The sequence below is a fragment of the Camarhynchus parvulus genome, chromosome 5, assembly GCF_901933205.1.
Source record: "Camarhynchus parvulus chromosome 5, STF_HiC, whole genome shotgun sequence".
Lineage (NCBI taxonomy): Eukaryota > Metazoa > Chordata > Aves > Passeriformes > Thraupidae > Camarhynchus > Camarhynchus parvulus.
The window spans coordinates 25,960,973-25,979,940 of NC_044575.1; the positions used below are offsets into that span (position 1 = coordinate 25,960,973).

General features: G+C 38.0%; 1 protein-coding gene across 1 annotated transcript; it reads left to right on the forward strand.

The window, feature by feature from the left end:
- The first annotated feature begins 6,762 nt into the window (after nt 1-6,762).
- Nucleotides 6,763-16,352, forward strand: LOC115904418 (photoreceptor outer segment membrane glycoprotein 2). The gene is made up of 4 exons (XM_030949784.1): nt 6,763-6,922; nt 10,074-10,742; nt 14,424-14,670; nt 16,086-16,352. Exons 2-4 carry the CDS (start codon nt 10,162-10,164, stop codon nt 16,350-16,352), a joined length of 1,095 nt encoding a protein of 364 aa, XP_030805644.1. The 5' UTR covers nt 6,763-6,922; nt 10,074-10,161.
- Nucleotides 16,353-18,968: the final 2,616 nt, after the last annotated feature.

An 18,968-nucleotide genomic window follows, 5' to 3' on the forward strand; every position in this document is an offset into this window, starting at 1 on the left:
TCTTATTGCAGCTGTTAGTCAGCAGTTGTGAACCACAGCAAACAGGCACCTCTCTCTTTGTTCTGGAGGTTTTTAAGTATCCCAGGTAGTGCAAAATAAATCAGTAAAGCAAACTGTCCTGCTTTCAGATGGGATAGAGTTAATTTTCTTTATAGTAACTGCTACATTGCTGGATTTAGTACAAGAATAATGTTGGCAACAGGCTGATGTTTTAGCTGGGTTTGAGTTGTTCTTACTCTAAATCAAGGAGTTTTCAGCTTCCTGTGCTCTGCCAGTGAGGAGGTGCACAAGAATGGAGGGGAACATGGCCAGGACAGCTGACCCAAACTGTCCAAAGGGATATTTCATGTCACAGAACTCCATGCCCAGTATATTAACAGGGTAGGAGTTGGCCATGAGGTATCAATGGCTGCTGGGGGACAGGCTGGGCATCAGGCAGTGGGTGGTGAACAATTGTAGTGGGCATCTCTTGTTTCTCTTGGGTTTTATTTCTCTCTCCATTACAATTGGTAGTAGTAGTGTCTAATTAATATCTTTCATATTTTTTTCAATTATTAAATTGTTTGTATCTCGGCCCATGAGGTTTGCCTTTTCTATCCACTTTTTTCCTCACTGGGAGAGGGGTGGAGAAGTACATGAGCAGCTTAGGGACTTAGTTGCTACCTGGGGTTAAATCACAACGCAGTGTGTTGTCTTAATTCAATCCTGAATGTCTCACTTGGTTGTAGACTGCAAGAAGGAAAGTACTGCATACCAAAACTCTGAAGTTAGAGAGCAGGCGGATTAATTACAGATATTACTCCAAATCCCAAAAGGCTTGCCAGACTAAACATTATTATAACCACATACTTGCTATGAAAAGATGTGAACAAAAAAATTTAATTATGCTGGTATGTGTATGGCAATGAATATGATTTCCTAAGAAGTTTGACTGTATGAAAAATAATCTCCAGTAATGTAAAGATATTCTTACATCTTAATATGGATATTTTATATATAATAATTATAAATATTATCCGTAATTATTTGAGATTAAATGTAATAAATGTTAAATCATGTAATGAGGCAAAAAATAGTATTGGTCTGAATTTAAAAAAAGACAGAAACAAGCCAGTAAAGACGAAAGTGACAGCAAACTATTTCTGGGCACAACTAGACACAGCTTTAGCTTTTTTTTTTTAATTTAATAAAAAACAGAGATGAGAAAATAGTCACATATCCAATGGGGCACCCACTTCTAATATCTTTTTTGTTTGAAGAAATAGATCAGAATTTCCAGGAATGCCTATAGATGGAACACAACTTTCTAATGCTACCAGCTACTAGGCTTCATAAGGTATAGCAATGGAAAATTAAGTTTACTTTCCTGGAAATCTTTTTTGTGTAGTAAGGGAGATGTGAGAATTTTCATCAACAGTTTTTGTCTGAAAGGAATGATCAAATTTTTCTTCAAGGAATCTTTAAATATTTAAAACTGCAGCTGTACACAAACAGTCATAGGTCTGTGATAAAGAAGTGATGGTCTGCGACACGATTAACAATGTGGAAGAACTTCTGAACTCTACTATTATTTTCTTCAAATCAACACGTATGGCAGTAGATTACTTGTCCTGCAAAGTCCAGACTCATGGGTTTTAAACATGTCCATTGGAACCTCCTTGCCTGGACTTTGGGGTCTGGGTGGTACTTATTTATTTCTGTATGAGTCAGAAGTTCTGAATAATGTTTCTGCTTAGTTGACTACAGAAGACAAAGCTCCACAAAAATTTTTGGAGAGTCACATGTCAGGAAAAAGAAGGGAGAGAAAGAAAGAAAAAATAAAAGGAGGATATGGATAGTAGGATGTCCAGATCGTAGAGATGGAAAATTCACAGGTTTGGTTAGTCAGTAAGTTAACATACACCATATCCTAGAATTGAAAAACCTTTGAAAATTTTAACTAAAATTAATATATAAATGGAGGTAGAAACAATGCTTTCACTGAAGAGCAAAAAGGTAAAAACATTTCATAAGCTCACATTTCTGGCAAAAGTCAAGGAGCAAAGGAAGTATCAGCCAAAGATAAGAAAGCTCTTACTAAGTTTTGTAGATGTTTAAACAAGTATCTAGTTAATAGCGAATGACAAATCACAGACCTTGAGACATTTAGCCCCTTTTCCAACTGTCTCTACAACACTTCTGGCCAGTGTTAATCAACCTGTTGTAAAAGTACTTTGATGATGGAAATCAAGGAGTTTCTTAGGGGCTGTTTTGCTATTCTCACTAAAAGAATTATTTCACCCATTATTCTCCTCATACCCTATCACCTAAAGGAATTTATTCCTTTCTTCTGTGCAACTACCTATAAAATTATTTGTACACTCTTTTCATCTCTCACCAGTCTTCTCTACAATAAGTCACCTGAGTTCCTTCAGTCTTTTTCCACAAACTATGATTTCTCGACACAGTGTCAATAAGCATGAAGTCACCACTCAAGAGACAGAGGGATCTTGGAAAAGTTCTAAGAGCACTGTGCCTGGGTTCTGGCTTCTGTCTATTTGACAACTTCAGAAAAACTCTCATGAGTTTTTTTTTCCCCCCCTTGGTAACTGTCTTTTCTTTCCAAAAGAATCTCAAATTCTCTACAATTTGAGTAAGTAATATTCCTCAGTTCAAATGATGTCTGGAGTGCGAAAAATAGCATCAACATCAGGTTTATAGTAAGCTGAGAATAGGTACTGATTAATTTAGGAGGTCTTTTGAGGAGAAATATGACAGTGTATGTCTATGTCTGCCTACTTTGCTAGGAGAAGAAGGGTCAGTTGGTAGTATAGTGCACCAAAGTATTGATGCTATGAGATATGGAATTTAAAAAGGAAAATTTTACCTCATTATATAAAGAGAATTCTGCTGCCAGGCCTCTTAATATGTGTATAATTCCATTCTGCAAAAAGCTTCCTGATAACCTGGCTTGTGAGGATAAGATCCATAGTGAATAAGGTACAAAAGTGAGAAGCAAGATTGCTGCATGGTCTCATTATTATTAAGTTGTAAAAATGGATTCTAGTCTTCAGAAAGAAGTTACAGCCAAGATGGAAGTTTTAGGTTACCAGGCAATATAAAATACATGTTCACTTCCAGCTGTACTATAGACTGCTGGTCTGATTTTAAGGTGAATACACTATTTCTGTGCCTTGGTTTTCTATTTGTAATGACTCATTGTGAGTCATGAGTGTATGACTCAGAGATTGTGGACAGTACAGCTCCTATGGATTGAAATCAGAGCCAGCCTGAAAGGTACTGATATGGATTTTCCTGCAATGCATAGGACCCTGAATGACAAGCCATACACATGCAGTGCAGTTCATGCAGGTCTGCTATAATTTCCTTTTCTGCCTGAGAATGATTTTCAGCATCCTTATTGTTATAACCTTTACACATCTGAAAAATGCAGTACTTCTTTTTCAGATTTGTTTCATCTGTGGTGTTCTTCAGGCAATTAGATGAGCCACAGTTATAGCATTCACATTTTTTATGGAACATAGTATAGCAGATCTTCTGGTACAACTGTAGTACAGCATAGAGCTGTAGTTGTAAAAAAATAAAAATTACTTCATTTTCAATAAGCTTTGTGTCATTTTAATGTACAAACTGGGTCCTTTTAAATTATTGACTAGTGCCATTACCTCTTGCCTTTAAATTTTGACATTCCCTCTGCCAACTCCGCAATTCCATAAGAATTTCAGATGTTGTGACTTGACTTAGGTATCTTTAATACGACAACCATAATCATCTAAATACTATACTTCCTTCCTAAAAGTTAAAAAATGTAATTGAGAAATTAATGTTCTTCAAAGACTCAATTACTTCTATTTGTTTAATAACTTAATTCTCTAAGTGTCATGTGGTTCACAATTTTACACAAGCCAAAAAGAGCAAATTGTTGTTCATGTCCTCTCTCCATTATCACATATCAGTGAGAATCTCCTCCTGAATACGGACTTGCCCCAGCTCAGAAGGAAAGGTTGTTTAGCTCTTGCTTCCATCAGACTCATCAAGTGCCTTCAGTTTTAATCTAGTACTCCAAAATCTCATATCATTAGTTGTCATTTACATTAAATACAAGGTGAAATGAAAAGCCATCCAAATATAAAAATAAAATGTTGATTTTTGGAAACATAATGTAAAATTAAATGTTGCATCATCCCAACTAGTTATTTCATTAAACTGATTCGTAACACATCTGTCCTTACCTGGGGACTTATATATGAATGGTACTAAATAGGTAAGTAATTGGGCAAAATTTGTTAAATTTACCTGTTTCGGATCCACAGCAATCTCCACTGCTTGCAGGAAAGTGTGTGATCTCTTTGTTATAGGTAAAAGTTAAGTTAAATTAGGGTATAGGTCAATTATATTGTATTAATTATGTTATATTAATTGTTTTATGTTAAGAGGGGGGCTTATTAGAACGTGCTAAGTGAAGGGTCCAGCATTTGGTGGAACAGTGGTCTGGCAGGGCAAGGCGAGGTCGAAGAGGGTTTGGACGGAAGACCTGACCAATCATTCGAAGCCCTGCAGAAATGATTGGTCCAGAATGAACGGCGTTAAAGACCAATGGGAAGCCTGGAAATGGACCAATCCTGGACTCAAAGGGGGCTATAAATGGGGGAAGTTCTGTCGGGTTGGAGTTCTTCTTTTTGGATGCTTGTTTTCTTTTGGGAAGAATCCAGTGCACTTGGGGTTAGCACACTGTTTTGTTTTTGGCTCACCGTGTGGGTGCCTGGGCTTATCCTGGGTACTCCGTTCCTTGTAGCTATTTTAATAAACGAGAACCTCTTTCTCCGGAGAAAGTTTGGCCTCGTTCATATTCGTAACATCTTTCTATACCACTGAGTGATAGATGCAATCCCCCATGTACTCCTGCAAGTTACAAAATGCTACTCTGTGCTCATGATGTCCAGGCGTCCCAAAGGTCTGCAAGAAAGTGCATCATGGTTAATTATAAACTGCCATGACACAGAACTAATTTCTGAATAATTCAACTTTTGATATTACATTTGCAGCTGAAGCCATTTCCAAAAATGAGATGGAACAAAAAATACAGGTAGCTTTGGCCCCTAACTGCATTACAATTGGATTTAAGTAATTTCTTACAATGGAGCATTTTTGAGTTTCCATTAGCGGTGTGAATGACCTCTAATCTCTAACGCAAACGGAAAACAAAAAAAGCTTCTTGCTCTGTATTGTAGAAAAAGCCTTCATACAGCAGCACTGCCATCTCCTGCTTGTTTGCTTCCATGCATGCCAGTACGAGGTTTGTGCTGCAAAGCAGCCACAGGGAAGGTGCAGTTTTCTGCTACTAGGTTACTGAGGCAGTAACATTTTCTAACACTCAGGGATAATGCGTTTGTAGTTCTGCAGATGGGTAGAATTTTCACAAGTGAACTTTTTTTTTAGCATAGGAAAGTACTACAGCCATTTGTCCAGGATTTCTGATATATCACATTCCAGCTGAACAATAGCTCAAAATGTATACATTTGTGTGCTTGTGCTATACCCAAGGAATACATTATACCTTTGAATATACTTCTGTGGAGTTAAACACAAACCAACACACTTGAACAGATCTAAAATATTCCCTGTGGTCTGCACGAGTGCTGCAAATCCAAAGCATGAATGACTCGTGCACAGGATTAATTCAATGCTTTTGGGGTGTATTTGATCATATGCAAGCATTTGTGTGGCCCATATGCAGTCGGTCCAACAGGTCCCAGATGCTCTGAATCATTAGGACACAGGCAGGATAAAGCCAGTGTACTGCCAGAACACAGAGTTAGAATCACAGTCCTATCAGGGTACTGGTTCATTGCTTATCATAAGCCAGGAGATGACAGTTTATGCTTCTGAGAATATTTCTACACATTTACAGGGCCTGGTGCAGGATCTCTTGCAGTTAGTCATGTGCCCACTGAACTCTCTCTGCTGTGCTAAGCTCAAGACTACAGCTCAAACCTGGTCCTGCTTAGGGATTCAGTTCCGGTACTGACATCACCTCTAACTTGACCAAGCCCTGCTGCAGACTCAGCTTGCTGCCACCACTGTTGCCAGTTCAAACCAGCCACGTCTGTCCCACAGATTGCTATGTGCTGTGCTCAGAAATGCCAGAGGACATGACACTTCTGCTTTTGCTTCTGGCTTGGAATAGAGCTAGATAAGAGACTAGGACAGAGGTTTGTACTAGATTGTTCATGAACCTGGAAATCTTCCCAAACCAGAACCTACCGTGAATCATACAGATGATCCAATTGCTCTTGGATACTTGAATTCTTTTCTAGGACAATCACATTCAATACACAGAGAACAGAAAATTGCATCCCAAGCAACAAAATATGGAGTGATGGGTAAGGAGCATAGTAATGGATATAAATGATAGTTGCCTAAGATAGATTTTCCCTTCCCACAGAATCACAAAGTTTCATTATTCTCATTCTTCCCTCCTTTGAAGGCATATTTATTGTTAAAAACAAGTTAAGAGCTATTGAAGACATTGGCAGGTACTGAAAAACAGTTCTGTTTCTTGCTAGCCCAAATCTCCAGCAAGGTAAAAAGGTAGAAGAAAGTCCTATAAACCATTTTGTTGGTGAGATCTCAGTTCACACTCAGTTAATTGGCCTGTTTTGTAGGATTTAATCTGATGGCATAAGAACCTTGAAATAAATCTCTTAGCTACGATTAGAGATGAAGGAGAGATTACCACAGGCAGGAGAGTTGGAGTGGATTTTGTCCATCTCTACTGGTAAGTCAGTGTGAAGACAGAGCAACTACAGAAACATCAGGAAATCAGTATTTCAGTCATCCTCAGGATGTCCAATTCAGGTATTTTCTCCATTGAATTCAACAAGTTACCAGTTTCAAGATCCTGTTCAGTCCTCTGAAGCAGGTTAGTGGTTTCTTTTATAATATCACAAATGGCAATGTATGTTTAGCTAAAATAGCAGATTTTAGCAAAATCAGTAAGGTAAGATGTGGCTTGTTTATGACAAAATTGCAAAATTTCTCTGAACCATTTGTATCTAATAAGTAAATATTATTAAAAAATAGCTGTGCTATGTCTTGTTCAATATAGCTAGGGGAATTTGATAGCAAAGGAACAGCTAGGTGACATCTTGGAAGCAAATTGTATGGTGATGGAAGCTGTGTTTAATGTTAAATCAATTTTAATTAGACAAAGAAAGCTTGAGAACAGTATTGATAGTATGGGAGAGATTTCCACATTTATTTGTCTTCTTTTGTTGAAAGAAGTATTTCTTCCTTTATAGAATTAAATCCGGTTTGCTGTCCCATGGCTGGGGAAAGTATGTCTGTGTGTATATGATTCATAACTCTGAAGTGGCTCACATGCAAAGGTTTTTAGGAACTATGACAGAGGCGTTAGTTCCACTGAAATGCTGGGAGCATTTGTGGCTTTACAGTAACCCACTGCCAACTATGACTTGGAGAAGAACAGACACATGTTGCAGAGCAAGACTGACATTTTTAGCTCATAACTGCAGTTCAGCTCTTTCAGCTGGACAAACTTTCTTCATGGTGCTCAAAAAATTATACTACGCAGCTGTGCATGTGTTACAATAGATCTTACACTGATAAATGTATTCAATACTTTGTTAAACAGGGAAAGAATAATGTAATGATGCATTTATAAAATTTTTCCTGATGTGAAGAGAGTCTTATTATCAGAAATAAATTCAGTAAACTGTTAGCACAGGTGGAAATCTTAACATAAGTTTCCATGTAGAAGGCTAGGAACAAGGAATGGAATAGATCACTTGCTCTTCTGTCCCAGACTCTATGCACTCAAGGTTTCATGAGAAGTACAGTGTCTCCCAAAGATCAATCCCAAGCATATCAGTGACAGCCAGGATCAGTCAACAAGTGGCCTTTGAACTACAACAACCAGTCATTCCACCCCTTTATCTGGCACTAGGACTCCATGAAATCACAGATCTTATGCTGCTGGTGTGGGTAGCACTGTAAGATAAATGTCAATATTCTGTGAAATCTGATCCTACAACAATACTAAAAATTCACAAAGGAAGCTAAGAATACCTCATGGGAATTTCTGGAGAGAAGGAATTACTAGGAGAATTTTTCTTGCACGGAGGTTTTTAACTTTTTTTAAACATGAGGCATCTGAAAATTGGGGATGGAATAGCTCCATGAGATTGAATGTATCCCCGCTGATGGAACTCAACTTCAAATTTCTTTACGGCTAGAATATGACAAAGTCTCAAATCTATATCTTCCAAAATCAACAATGCCTCTGGAGTAGATTAATTTTGAGTAGAACTATTTACAACTTTTGTCCAAATGGTAAAACTAAATTTGTTTAGCAAGTAGGGTGTTTTCAGTGACACTGTAACTAAATGTGTGCTGAACAATTTTGAGGCATTGTTCAAATATGTGCATGTGTTTCACAGAAGTGAAAGTGAGTGATGCATTCATGTGTGCTGGCCATTGAACATGAGCTGTGTATCAGCAATCAGTAAATTTCACAACAGATTCTCACTGTTGTGAGCTCTGAGGCCTGGGCATCAGGGGCAAATAGATCTATTAGCAGCCATCATTTACAGTTATTTAAGGTCAAGTCACAAACTGCTTCACTGGTGAAGCAATCAAAGATACTGTCTCCAGGCTTAGCAGGCTTATTCAGGCTGTCAGCTGAACTCATAGGGAGGCTTAATTCTGTACCACGAGAGCATGATCCCTTCAAATGAGGTCTGAACAGTACTGGAGAAAAATGGCCGTGAAGCAAGTGGTGTAATTTTATAAATAACTATTCTCTGGACATTTCTGTAAGGTGTCTATCATTTATATGATTATCACAATATGATCACAATAAATATTCAGCCATAATTAATAATCAACCTTAACAATCATTTCAATTAGGACCCTATTTCTGAACTTTAAAATTCAGAAAGCTGCTGACCTCAACACCTCTGGAAATAGACTGATAAGGAAAAATACTGTGCATTTTGCACACTATTCTCTGTATTGTACAAAAGATACACAGAGCTGAATAGCTTTGAGAGGAATTAGTTTTCTCTGTAAATGCAGGAGTAAATAAATGAAACTTGAATTAATTAGATATCACAGGCCTTAAAATCTTAGTGTATGAAGATATTTAACCATATCCTAATATGAATCACACAACCTATTCCTTGCCTGTACAAACTGAACTGATTCCTTCCAACGTAAACACATGAAGATGCTGGGATTCTGTTATCTTTTTCAACTGCACTCTGCAACAATCTGCTTATCCAATGCTAAGCCTCACTGCAGCTGGGGACCCTCTGCTGGGTCAGTGTAGCCCTACTTCTGTCCAGCTTGTCTGTCCCCAGGTGTTTTTCATGCTGTTTTAGCTGATACAAGTTTTATTCAGTAATAGCATCCACTAACTTAGAAAATATCATGCTGCTTATATATCTCTATTTCCCCAGATTTACAGGATTACACTTTACTGTTTATAAATGCAATTGTATTACTGGAATTACATTACTGTATAATTATATAATGCAGAGTTTTACAATATAAAATCACTCTAATGAGAGTTGCCAAATTAGGAACAAGACAAGCAAGATTTCTGGAAAGAAAAAAAGAAGGCTGTATATATGTTTATTCAACTTTTGAACACAAACCTGACCATAACACAGGAATCTAATAATAATAAAAAATACCTGTAATTGTTAAAAAAAATACAGGGAACAAGTAGAAGGGAAAGATGCTGGGAGTCTTCTGAAGGAAAAGACAGCAGACCAGTTCACATCAGGTCTGCACAGAAAATTGGTCTTGACAAAAATTCATAGGAATCCAGAGTCTCTGTTCATACTATTCACTTATTTTTAATTGCTCTAGTTGGTCCTTAGAACTTTTTTTTTTTAAGTGATTCACATTGTTACAAAATTTAAGCAACAAATTTCACTGGGGCACTCCTTTGGCAAGACTCAGAGTTCGTGAGGCTGTACAGGAAGTTCTTTTGTAGGCTCTATAAATACCTGGTCAAACAGACAGTAATCTCTCTCCCTCTTCTTCAGATTTCCACTGCACGCCTTGGATCCATGCTCCTAATCAGCTTATGAGCTTCCCTTGACCTACGCTTCTTTTCCTAATGCGTGTCTGACTATGGCTGTCCTCAAAGTCAAATTCACCAAAACCAAGAGGGACAAATTGGCTCAGATCTTATGGATCCTCAACTGGGTTTCTGTAGTGAGTGGGATCATTCTCTTCAGTCTTGGCCTCTTTCTGAAAATAGAGATCAAGAAGCGCAATGAAGTGATGGCAAAAGGGGACATTAACTCTGTCCCCAACATGCTGATCTCTGTAGGGGTCATAGCATGTATCATCAACTTTCTGGGTGGCAAAATCTGCTATGACTGCTCAGATGCAAACAAGTTCTCTCGCTGGAAACTAGTAATGCTGCCATACATCGTATGTACCTTCTGTTTTACCTTCTGCATCCTGGTGGGTGCTCTCATGTGCTATACCATGAGGAACGAGCTGGAAGAGTCTCTCTATCTCGGACTGAGGGATGCCATTAAGTTCTATAAAGACACAGACATACCTGGGCGATGTTTCTTAAAGAAAACAGTGGATTTGTTACAAATTGGATTCCGTTGTTGTGGAAACAATGGCTTTAGAGACTGGTTTGAAATTCAGTGGGTATCTCCTCGGTATCTGAATATGGCTTCCAAGGAGGTTCTGGAGTAAGTATTTATCAGTCACAGCAAAAAATTCTAGAAGAAAAACTCTTTTGGGACTGGAAAGCCCTTTTTTCTGGACCTTTGTATCTTAATTAAAAAAAATGTAGAATGACCAGGTTACTCACAAAATATGCTAAATACACGCACAATCAAAAGCTGCCTTTTGCTAAGCCTTTAGGGATGCTAAGCAAAGCAAAGATGTATTTCCTTTTTCAGTGTGGAGAATTAGATACCTCAAATATTGAATTTCATTTATAGTGAGCTGCTATCAGTAAGAAAAAAAGGATTGTACTACCAGTACGTTGCACAGTCAATTCTAAGCACTGAAAGACCCCTCTTCTTCAAGGTATTAGACTTTGCAATCCCAAGTTCAAATCTGTATGTTCACATGTGAGAAACTGCCAAACACCACATACACTGCATAAAAAGCAGAAATCCCCCATTTCTTTCTGCTGGTGGTGCTTCACATGATGTAGCAACTGTGAAATTATATGCACAAAAAGAAGGGTGGTAATACTTACAGAAAAGGTAAAAATTTAAAACTTACAAAAGGAGACAATCCAGTCTGTAATAATTCTTCTAAAGCTGAAAAGGGTCTTCACTGACAAGAGAGTAGTAGCTTCGTATTCCCAGGAAAGACAAATGGAAAGAGCTTGACTGGCATTTGTAAATGCTGCATTTTGTTGAACTCAAAAATCAGTGACAATAAAGCCAGAGAAAGGGAGGCCAAAGGTCTTAATTTTACAGAATTTGCAATTTGAAACTGCCATCATAGCAAAGCATATATAGAGAGCTGCAAATATACCAGAGGGCAGGACCTAGGAGAATACAAACAAGAGGGCATCAGCATACAGAAGACACTTGTCTGTGGAAATAAAGCAATACAGGCATTCTCAAGAGAGAAGTTAGAAAGTGTCACACAAAACAGACTGACCAGAGCTGTTTCAAATCTTGGGTCTATGCTGAAAAGTGACATGACAACAAAGACCATCCCCAGGAATTTAGGAGTAGTAGCTTAGTGTGAGGTCAAAAGTAAAATATACTTCCTTTTATTTCTGTGAGAGAGGCAGAAACAGTAATGTTTTACCCAAGCTTTTAATTAAGTTGTGTTTTATTCTGTAGGCTCCCCTGTGCTCTGCCATTGTTTTGAGAATACACTGTCAGTTAGCTTTTGCCCCATTAGGCAGAAGGTGGCAGTGAAATGTGTGTGAGAAAAGTAATTTGTAAATGTCTTTTGCTGTGGATGGATTGCTTAATTTTATCTTGACTGGCAGAATCCAAGTTGGTGCTGTATAACAAAACTATACCATGACTTCCAAAAATCTAGTAGTGAAACATTTGATATTAAATCCTTGGAAGCAAAGCCCAGCTGGTAATGTTCTGAAAGGAAGGAGAAGGAATCAAGTCTTTCTTGGTTTCAACTTGTACTCTCTGTCAGTAGTTTGTAGATCAAGAGGCAAAGCAGGTGAGATCTGACATATTGTGAACTCACATGTAAGCTTTGCAAAACTGAACTTTTCACCTTCCTGCAAAACCTTCTTCTATAGATCTCTTGCCAACACCACAATTTAACAAGGCATGGAAACAGTCAGTGGGAATGGTAGGAACATGAGGTTACAGCAGTACAATGCTACCATTGCTTTAGTTGGGTAAAAATCATCTTTGCTCAAAAGCAAAGATTTGCTTTGCAATACCATAACTACTTTGAATTGCAACAGCAAATAGTAGTGAATGTGTTGTTCCACCAATTCTTTTACTGAAGTCTTCCCTTCTAACAGTACCAAGACACAAATGAAATTATTTTTTAATTTTTTAATTTGCCACTAGCAGAGGAAACACAGAGGCAGGAGGATATAACCCAAGTCTGCTTTGGATACAACCCAAAACTGCTACTGTTGGCAGTAGAAAGGATTCCTCTTTATACCACTCCCAGAACAAAAGAGTGTTTTAATTGATGCTTGGAATCGAAAGAGTTTATGAGATTATATTTCAACCATCTTAAATGCTGTACTATATTGGGGTCATTAAATATATATAATACCTTGAAACATGGAGGGCATTTTGCCATCCCAGGTAAGATCTTCCCTTTCACAATGTTCCAGTCTTTCTCTCCTCTGTGAGCTTTCTCTTCTCCTCTCACATTGGAGCCCTCTGGTTTGTGCCTCTCTGGCTCCCTTCCCTTCCAGTGCTTGGTTTTGCCTATGCCCACAACATGGCTCACACACTTCAGTCAGGGATATGGTGGCAACAAAATGAAAAGCTAGACTTGAAAATAGAGAAAAATTCATGCCTATCCCACTCCTTATGGGAGCAGGAAATGGCAGGTGAACTTCCTGGTCTACCTGGAAAGAACTCTGAGGAAAATGTTTTTGAGAGAATTTTAAGTAAAACAAAAAAACCCACTACAACCCAAATTAGAGGAAGAAAAGAACAAGGAACAAAAAAGGAGGTTGTATTTAGTGGGCTCACAGCAATAAAACAAAAGTAATTTTTCTGCCATCATAGCACTGACACAAATACTGAGCTTCCTAGCAGCTTATGTTACATTTGAAGGTTACATTTATTAATTTGAAGGTCCCAAATTCTAGGTCAAAACTGGACCACAGTGTTTCTGCTCTGTTTACCTAATGAGCTTCTTTTAATGATTTCCTTCCCTCTCATTTAGATCAGCTGCACTGGAACAGAAAAATATTATTTGCAAACATTAAAAAATGAGTAAGTTTCGGAAAATACTAGAAAATTTACTATTGGCAAATAGTGAATGCTGTATATCTAAATGGAAATTATCTATGCTGTATTCTGGTCCCCTTACAAAGGGTAAATGGCCTGGACTTGATAAACGAGTACATGGTTCTCACCCATGGGGCTGTTTCAGGAAATCAGCCTTTTCCACCAAGCATAAGAACAGATACATGCTTAGAGGCTGCTTCCCGAAGGTGTGAGAGTGTCTCTCGGCATCTTAGATACTGTCCAGTTTCTGGAAAATCTCTTTCTCAGAAGAAAACAGATGCCAAGGATTCATTTATCTTCCAGAAAATCTTGGTTAATTTCTCTTCCCATCCTACGATTTTTTTCCTATTCCTCTTTATCTTTCTTCTTTCACCACTTGTTTTCCACCTGATCTTATAGAGGAGGGAAATTAGTATTTTTAGCAACAAATACATTTCTTAAAGTTACGGAAAATGAAGTTACAAGAAGTAGAAATTCCCTTGTGAATTAGTCTCAAAACATGTGCTGGACCAGCCCTTGCAATGGGTACAGTGGCAAAAGGCCAGTAGATGATTTCCAGTGCTTCCTGAGGCATACAAAGTTGTTCTTGTATTAGGATCCCTCTCACGGAATGATTATGCTGAAAAATTAATCCAGAAGTAGTGAAACACAGGATTTCCAGCAATATAACTTCCATTAAAATTCCACCAAGATAAACAAGTCCAAAAATTGTCTTTAGTATTCAGCACAAAGGTACCTAAAAAGGCAACATCTCCTACACCACACTTAAATACAGCAAATCCAATATTCAGTGTTCTTGCAGTAAACAACTTTTCCAGTTGAAAGTATATCCTCATTTTCCTTTTGTTATGTTGGAGAGGCCTACATTGTAGCAGAGTTGTGTTATTCTAAAATCACGGGCACTGCCTGCTGCTGCCACCAGGTTTGTAATGCCCAGACTTCGTCCTGTTGCAGCCGTCTGAAGAGCAATGTTGATGGGAAGTTCTTGGTGGATGGAGTCCCCTTCAGCTGCTGCAATCCCAGCTCACCACGGCCCTGCATCCAGTACCAGCTGACAAACAACAGTGCTCACTACAACTACGATTTCCTCACAGAGGAGCTCAATATCTGGATGAAGGGGTGCAGACAGGCTCTGCTGGATTACTACACTGGTATCATGAGATCCATTGGTATTGCAGCATTGCTTATTTGGTTGTTCGAGGTAAGTCTCACAAAAATGGTCTTTATCGGATTAATGAGTCTTCTGTCTCTCCAGGATGGAAAAAAATGACATTGTAACACATGAGAAGTGCCTCAGCATCCAGTATAAAGGCCACAAGCACTTCAGGAATATTGAAGGGTTTATTTTAGCAAAGACAACTATTCCAAAGTCCACAGAGTAGAAGGAAATCTTGTTGAGGATGAGAACTATCAGAAACCACGTATATAATTTATAGAGCTTTTCAGTAGAATATAGCATATTCCTTTCCCTGATGCATTTATGGGATCAGATACAGGATGATAAATGCAGTGACACAACTGCAAGGAAATTTGGTGAGAAGGTCTGAGTGTTGTTTTAAGTCAGTTTTAAGAAATATATAAAATATGAGTAGGTCTTTAGCTCAATACATTAATTTTGTTTATAATTAAAACTGAGCATTTTATTAGTATCTCAAAGCCTCCTTTTTATATTACATAGTTTCACCATATAGACAGTACTTGCAGTCGTGGCATGTCATCCTTTTAGAAGTAGATTGGGCTGCTGGTTATGCAATCAAAATAAGCACATCACAGGCAAGCTACACGCCTGCAAAGCTGCAGTGTTCCTGCTGACATCTATAAAGAAGAGCTCTCTGGATGTTGTCATCTGCAAGTAAAGGACTTCCCAATGGCACAGGCTCCAATACAGTTTTCTTACCTTTTTAGTATGTTTTAGTTTTCTGACTATTGCTCTATTTATTACATAAATATTAACATTGTAATTTAAGTAGTTCACAACAGTCCTCAGGCAATTCTAGGAGGGGCTGTGGTGCCAGAAATAACCTGAAGCATGTGAAAAGCTGTGAGGCAGCTTTCTGTGTTCCCTTAAATATTGACAAGCTGATCCTGATTCCAACAGAACAATGAAAGTGGAGCTTTTTCCTAAGCTTAGACTTCAGCCTCTGCCATCCTTCTTAATTTTCATGCCTTGGCATGCTTGACACATATGGCTTACAAGGATATGATTAAACCTCCTCGGAAGAAATATTGATTTAATCAATGTTAGTGGAAAAAAAATCCACTAAAATTAACATACTACAATTTTTTCTTTCCCAGTGACTGATGGATTCATTAGTTGATCATCCATTTGACATCAGTTAGTTGCAGTCTCTGAGGCTACAAGGTTCACAAGTAATTCTAGGGAATTGTAGGCAAGGAGGATTGCTACCTGAAGAATGAAGAGAGAATCAATCCATCTCTCCCTGCTATCTTTCTTTTAAAATGTAATTAACTGGAAAAGCGGTTAGACATATTGTTAGGATAAAGAGTCTGTCTGCTTTACACAGTTATGAGGCCTGTAAGTACACAAGTCAGAAAACTGAGTGATAGGACTGAGGCTGCAATTTCAGCTGTTTAACCATGAACTGTTTCTTACAGCTCTCTGTACTCATTGGTGTCCGGTACCTACAGACAGCCATGAAGAATGTCCTTCTGCTAGGAGATCTGGAGGGTGAATCAGATGGTTGGTTACTAGAAAACAGTGTTGTGGAAACTGCCAAATACAACATCAACATCATTAAGAATCTCGGCAAAGCCAACCAGATCTCCACTGTCTCAGGCATGAACGACCCCAACATTAATGTTCAAAACACAGACTGTGACAAAACTAATATTACAACAAAATCTATCCCTGCAGCTAGGTAGGCAAATCTTCCAAGAAATGACATCACAAGTGTAGTTTTGCTCTATTACAGTCCTACAGTCACCAGATTTTATCTGGTGGGGAAAAAAAAGTAGAAAAACTAGTAAAACAATTGAACAAACCAGACTGGTGACAGCTCCAAAAATGCTGATACTTCTTTGGATGGATGTGTTTTTACTTGTAAAATTCCTGATTCTCAACACTGCAAGAAACTTCTGGAATTTCCCCCACTTTCTCTTCTTTACTTAGAGACTTCTATCATGGTCTGAATGCATCACAATAATCATTATGCACAAGCAAATATTTCAGACAAGGTGGGTCTACATGTACGAACATACAGATTAGTTGAATAGGTACCAAAGATGTCATTATACCTATAAAATCTCAGGAGCAGGGAAATCCCAAAAGAAATTATTACACTGGATAAAAAACTTATAAATAAAAAAGAAGACAGAACCTGAAATGAAGATTCTGCTGGTGCAAGTTAGGAAAGGGGAAATTTTAACAAAAATATACATATATGACAGCCTACAAGAATCCACCATGTATGCAAAATTCAAGTGAAGGCAATAAAAGTTACCACAAAAGTATTTAACTTGTTTTTCCCAAAATGTCTTAAGTACCTTTTCACTTTCCCCTCCAACAGTTTAGAGAATGCTAGTTGCCCCACTTCCCTGAAAGTCAAAGAGTACAACTGAGAGGAGTTCTCTGCTTAAGAAAACTGCTGGCTTGTGCAGGGATATTTAAACTTCCAACTAGCATGTGATAGCACAAGTTTAAAAACAAGTAGATACTTTCTATGAAACAAACACTGATGATCCTAGATGCTTGAAAGTTCCTAGTTTCAAAAGTACTTAGCACACTGATCCAGGGGTGGGAAGGTAAGAGGTTTGTAATCAAGGAAGGCAGACAGACTGACAGCTTGCACATCACACCGCTGCTACAGTGCTCAGGAGCTTTGTCAATGCATAGAGTGAAAACCTTCAATGCACAAAACACCTGAAGTTACAGGATGCCCTAGGACTGTAACTGATCATTAACAGTCAGCAGGAGAAAAGTACCAATAAAAAACAGAAGTGGAAAGACCAAATGAAATATTTTACATGTTACTGCTGTGAGTGCATTCTTTGGATAATCAAGTAAACGAAATTTTATCGCTGAAATATTTTAAATAAAAACTTTTGAAACTGTGCAAAATAACAGTAAAAATTTCTCTACCTAAACACTATTGTATCCCATGAGAAAAAGGAAAAATTATAAGGATATATTGTAAATAAATTGTGCAATGTAATAATCTGTAGTGTAATTCCAGCAGGCTATGTGCATGACCATAATTTCAACTGGAATTCCTTCACTGCCTAACATGATAGGCCTACACTTAAGTATGTTAAAACCCCTTCAAAGAACTAGATTTATAAGCTGAGACTTCTTTCTACAGAACTGTTAATTCTCCTCTTTGCACTGCACTTACCTGTATGCCTACTTCTTGTCTTCACTGCAATCACTTTGCCCAGTGGGTGATTAAAACTTAACTGGTGTGTAATTCCTTTAGCCATTTCTGGGAGCCAGAAGTACTTACCAGCAGCTCTATAATTAGCTGATGATACAGGCTGGAAAAGAATGAATGTAGAAAGTTGTAGTTCCTTGAGAGATCAGGGAAAAGACACTCCTTGTATTGCTAACTAATCGGATTTTGCATGTTTTTCTTTAAATGCAGTGTAATTTTTTTCAGATAAGTATGCCAAGTGTCATCTGTGTCAGTCAATAGCAGTCACTTCCTCAAGACAATTTTATTCTATTTTTGGTACAACAGTCCTAGACCTCAATAACTAAAGCTTGTAGAACTATAAGAGCTGTGAGCTTACTCATTTGATAGCTTTCTAGTTAATGGGTTTGTCAAGAGTCTGCTCTGAAAAAACAGATTTGGAAGGAAGAGTGAACTGATGATCCAGCCTCAGCATCTCTGTCAAGACAAAAAAAATGCCATCCAGCAGCAGCTGTAACACATTACCATAAAGAGCAGAGGTGTAAGTATCCAGCTATACAATTTTCTCTGGCCCCCACACAGCTCATTTACTTGCATATGAACTAAACACATTTTACTATAAAAGACTAAGCAGCATTTAGCACATTAAACTTTGTCTCTCAGCTAACTGCCCTGAACTGCAGCAGTGGAATGTGATTGGTTTTGAAATTAGCTTACTTTCAGCATACATCTCACAGGCAACAGTCCTTGTCTGACCTATTACCAGTAATCACTTAGTCATTGGACTGCTAATTTCTATCCTGTCTAGGCATTCAGAGTCTCCACCGATAGGGATACACTACAAAAAGATAATAGCTCACTTCACAGTATCAGGATAAAATTTACTTTTGTTAATAAATGCTTTCTTCTTTGCTTTGTATTTACTGATTTCCTCAGAACATGGAAGTGTTACACCCTACATATCCATCTTCCTTTATAGCACCTGTCACGACCGTTTGGGTTTCCTGTAGCGTTTAACACCAGAGGCACTGGATCAAGGAAACAAACTCAGGCAGCAGCACAGACTCCATCTTTAACTCTCCGTAATTCATAAAGACAGAGATGGCATTAGTAAGCCAAGCCTTTAAGCCAG

Coding starts and splice junctions, on each gene's coding strand:
- LOC115904418 (XM_030949784.1), top strand. CDS start 10,162: ATGGCTGTCCTCAAAGTCAAATTCACCAAAACCAAGAGGGACAAATTG. Junction 10,743..14,423: donor GCTTCCAAGGAGGTTCTGGA/GTAAGTATTTAT, acceptor GTCCTGTTGCAG/CCGTCTGAAGAGCAATGTTG. Junction 14,671..16,085: donor TGCTTATTTGGTTGTTCGAG/GTAAGTCTCACA, acceptor TGTTTCTTACAG/CTCTCTGTACTCATTGGTGT.